General features: G+C 29.0%; 1 protein-coding gene across 5 annotated transcripts in view; it reads left to right on the forward strand.

Annotated features, from left to right (window-relative positions):
• Positions 1-3,841, forward strand: part of mnb (minibrain) — a 157,725-nt gene that overhangs the window by 63,791 nt on the left and 90,093 nt on the right. For 3 of the 5 annotated variants that reach the window (XM_067051652.1, XM_014415195.3, XM_014415197.2), the window contains exon 2: positions 3,424-3,459. The exons of the other annotated variants lie outside the window; for them this stretch is intronic. In XM_067051652.1, coding sequence (XP_066907753.1) covers positions 3,424-3,459 — 36 coding nt within the window. The remainder of the gene's footprint in view (positions 1-3,423; positions 3,460-3,841) is intronic. 5 annotated transcript variants of the gene reach the window in all.

Here is a 3,841-nt window from a genome sequence, read left to right on the forward strand (position 1 = left end):
TATATATTCAGAAAGAAACAAATCGATTGGCAAATAATAACCATGAAAAAGTGTATACTTTTTGAGCTAGGCGTCAAAATTCTTAATTTTGTTTATAACTTTTTTTAGGCGAAAAAATTGAGCCAGCTCGATCCCGGGAAAATCCTAAACATTTTGCAAAAAGTCCCATCAAAATCAGATTAACACTATAGCATAAAGTAGAAACAAACAGATTTTGATTTTTATGTATTAGGTAGACGTACCGTTCGTCACACCGTTCAAAACGTCACAAAATGAAGTCAGTATGAAATAAAAAACTATTAAAGTAGAAAATAAAAAGCTGGAAAGGAAAATCAATCTTAAAAGGACGTCGTCTTTAAAAAAAAATTGTGGTGATGTAACTGGTAGTTTTAATGAAAATGAAAACAAAATATAATTAATGATCGCGCGCTTGCGAATTGATTTATTTTAACTTTTTGGATTTGCAACATATTAGAAAAGTTAAAATGAATCGATTCGGAAGCACATGATCTTAAAATGGATTTTATTTTTATTTTTTTGCATCTCCAAAAACATATTATGAGACCCTAATGTGTTAGAAATCAGAAAAATTATGATAATTCGATAAGCAAGCGGGTGATGTTGAAATCGATATTATTTTTATTTTATTTCATAGCAACTCTGAAATAAATCGATTGACTACAGAAAACGTAAACCTGGTCATATGTCAGAAGTAAGAAAAGTTAAAATAAAGTCTGTCTGATACTTTTTTATTATAATTTTATTTTTCAATTTTTTAGTTCAAAGATACTAGTTTTAGCTATTGCTAACTTTTCATAACTAAATGTTAGTTGCTAATTTGAGATAATAGCTAATTTAGTTCTAATAGCTATGAGCAAATAGATTACAACTAACAGGTTAGTTTTAGTTTCCAATACAACTACAACTAATTTAGCTTTAGTTTTTAGTTGTTAGTTATCACTAACTTTTGATAAACTCTGACTTGGATAGAGGGGAACGTGTTTGGAATGGGTAAGAATTCCCCAAAGCTAGCGGATAGAATAATTTAGTTCCAAGCCTAATAACCTATTTATATACATTCATATGATCTATATTTTAAAGTTTAAAGAATAGGTATATGCCTGGATTTATTTTTTATTACTATGGGTATTGGGTTCCTCGAACACAGAGTATCGACGCGGCTCCTCTATAAGCTGTTGACGCCCCATTGCACACGGGATACCCCCTGATGGTGCACCGTCTGTTTGCGATAGTCAGTCCATGAAGCCCTATCGAGATGCACTCCTATCCACGCCTGCTCTATCCAAATGAAGGCAATATTTATATTTTTTATTGAAATATTAATTTAGCGTAAATCGAAAATTGTTGACGCATAAACTATTTTTATGTGTAAGTTGGTCTAAACTTGGATTCCTCTGGACGTCCCATGCTTAACTTTTTTTTTTTTACGACTTAAGTAAACGAGCTCGTGCGCATATTCATATTATGTATAATTATTATAAAATATTTATATTTAAATTATTTTGAGTTATCTTAGGCCCCCTCCTCATTTTATGCAGAATGATGTAAAACTATAGCTCTTAAATTTTTTACAACATTGACGAAGTCATCTCTCTTATTTTAAGATTAACTTCTATGCATTGTGTCGTCTATGACTTGTATAAGTTCATATATCCTCTAATACTGCAATCAGAAAAATATTTACTTTAACAGTACCTTTTATGTGTTATTAAATTAATAGATTCAATGATATTCATTTTCATAACTGAAAAAAAATAATGTAGATCTGAGTTTCTTAATTATTAATAAGTGAATTTTTGTATATTAAAGTGAGAATAAATAGTTTCTCAGGTGATTTAAAATTTCATTAGCTTTTCGGAATAACCGTTATAGTCAATCTCTTTCTCTCATTGTTTCTTCTTCTTTTTTTTTTATTATTATTTTAACCATAAAAACTGATATTTTGTTGAAAGATTATTAGTTGACCATATGCAATTAATTGCAGAAAGATTATTCGCATAGGTTACACAAAATAGCTGAAAAAATATATATAACAAACTTTCAGGGTAGCTATACTATAATTTTTATGCAACTGTAACTTTTTGTTTTAATGCAATTCTTATATTTTGGTATATTGTTATAGTCTTGTCATGGTTTACTATGTGCTTATCGTGCTTTCATTTAGTCCTGACTAAGCCCTCCAAGGTGGGGCGAAAGGTTGGTTTCCAATAAATAGTTTTTTTTGCTATTTTTTAACTTCCACCCGATTAATAAATTCTTCAATCAAGAAATTTTCTTTTCTTTTTTTTCAATACTATTAAACATTAACTTTTAATGAATAATAATTTGTGTCTTAAGATAAATCATTTACAAAAATCAGTTTCTTTATGTTTAATTCTAAGTCGTATTCTCTAATCTTCCCCTTTCCGATTTCATACTGCATCCTTTCATTTTAGCCCATCTTACCAAATGGCGTCTTGCAAAATACCAAAAAATAGTTGATATTATTTTTTAATTTTAACGGTAATAGAATATTTTTAAATTTATAGAGGTACCTATTTAAGTATTTTATTTGTCACTTTACTTTATTCACTTCGAACCTTCATCTATCTGTGAATAAGCACTCCATTTCTTTGAATGGATTATTAGGAAAGTACGTTAACTCTATTCTGAGCATTATATAGGTTATTAAATAATAAGTCTTCTGAATTCCGTTATGATCTCCTGTTTATTTTTTTAAATTATTCATCTCATTAAAAAAAAAAATCATGGATTATTTCTCGTGATTTTCAATTTGAATAGAGGTGATGGTTTTTTGTACAAGATAAAAATTAAAGACATGATGGTACCCAACACATTTTCGAAAATCAATTGCTTTCCACCAATGAACGTTTTATGTGTTATCTTGGTATTCTAAGATTTCTGATTAATCGCATAATTTCTTAGTGAATAAGAAAACTTGTGTAAAAATCTTAAAACATTCTTAAAATAGGCCGTCCGTAACTCAGTAGTTGGGCGCAGTCTTGCTATTCGGAGATCTATTGGCGGTGCGGGTTTGGATCCGGCCTGGGGCGTTGACTTTTTTTCAGTGAGTGGCGGTCCCACAAAATGAAAAACTTGACCCCAATCATGGTTAGGCAGTATAACAGATGTTTCCCGTTTTCTTGTTCCAAACTTTCTACAATTATTGTTATTAATGAATTACATGATTTATTAATGAAACGTGGACAAATAAAATTGATTTTAATAGGTATTCATCTAGACATGAATTCCTTCTTGTACCAAGGGAGCTCCAAGTTAAAGGAATATTGAGGAGAAACTTTTCTTTTTTTTTTAAGGAATCAATATAGTTTTATAATTATTAAGTTGTTTTTATTTTATTTTTGGTTAATGTTTTACTTATTTTACCCTTTTATTTTCTAGGTGAGTACCGGAGCTATAACGGAGGAGATTATGGTGGTAAGGTTCTATATCTGCTTTATTTGTCATAAATGCTCATTTATTGCTAAAAAAGTAATAATGTATTACGAGCGAGGGGAGAGCATATCCTAGAGATAGTTTTTATTACTAGGAAATCTGCAAACCATCATGATTACTTGGTTTCATTAAAAAAGATATAAATAAATAAGAAGCAAATTGCAGAAAATTATTGTTGCACGAATATAATTGAATAAAATGAAATATAGCTGGTAATAAATTTAATTTTTTAATGTTATTAATATAATAATAGACAAAGGATATTTAAAAAAAAAAAGAAAGAAAAGTTTATTACTAAACATAGTTTATTATAAGTTACTACATTTCTAAAGAAGTTAGTGTTACACGAATATACTTTGTTCGA

Source organism: Halyomorpha halys, unplaced genomic scaffold (assembly GCF_000696795.3).
Source record: "Halyomorpha halys isolate HHAL.00 unplaced genomic scaffold, Hhal_1.1 Scaffold94.1, whole genome shotgun sequence".
Classification (NCBI taxonomy): domain Eukaryota; kingdom Metazoa; phylum Arthropoda; class Insecta; order Hemiptera; family Pentatomidae; genus Halyomorpha; species Halyomorpha halys.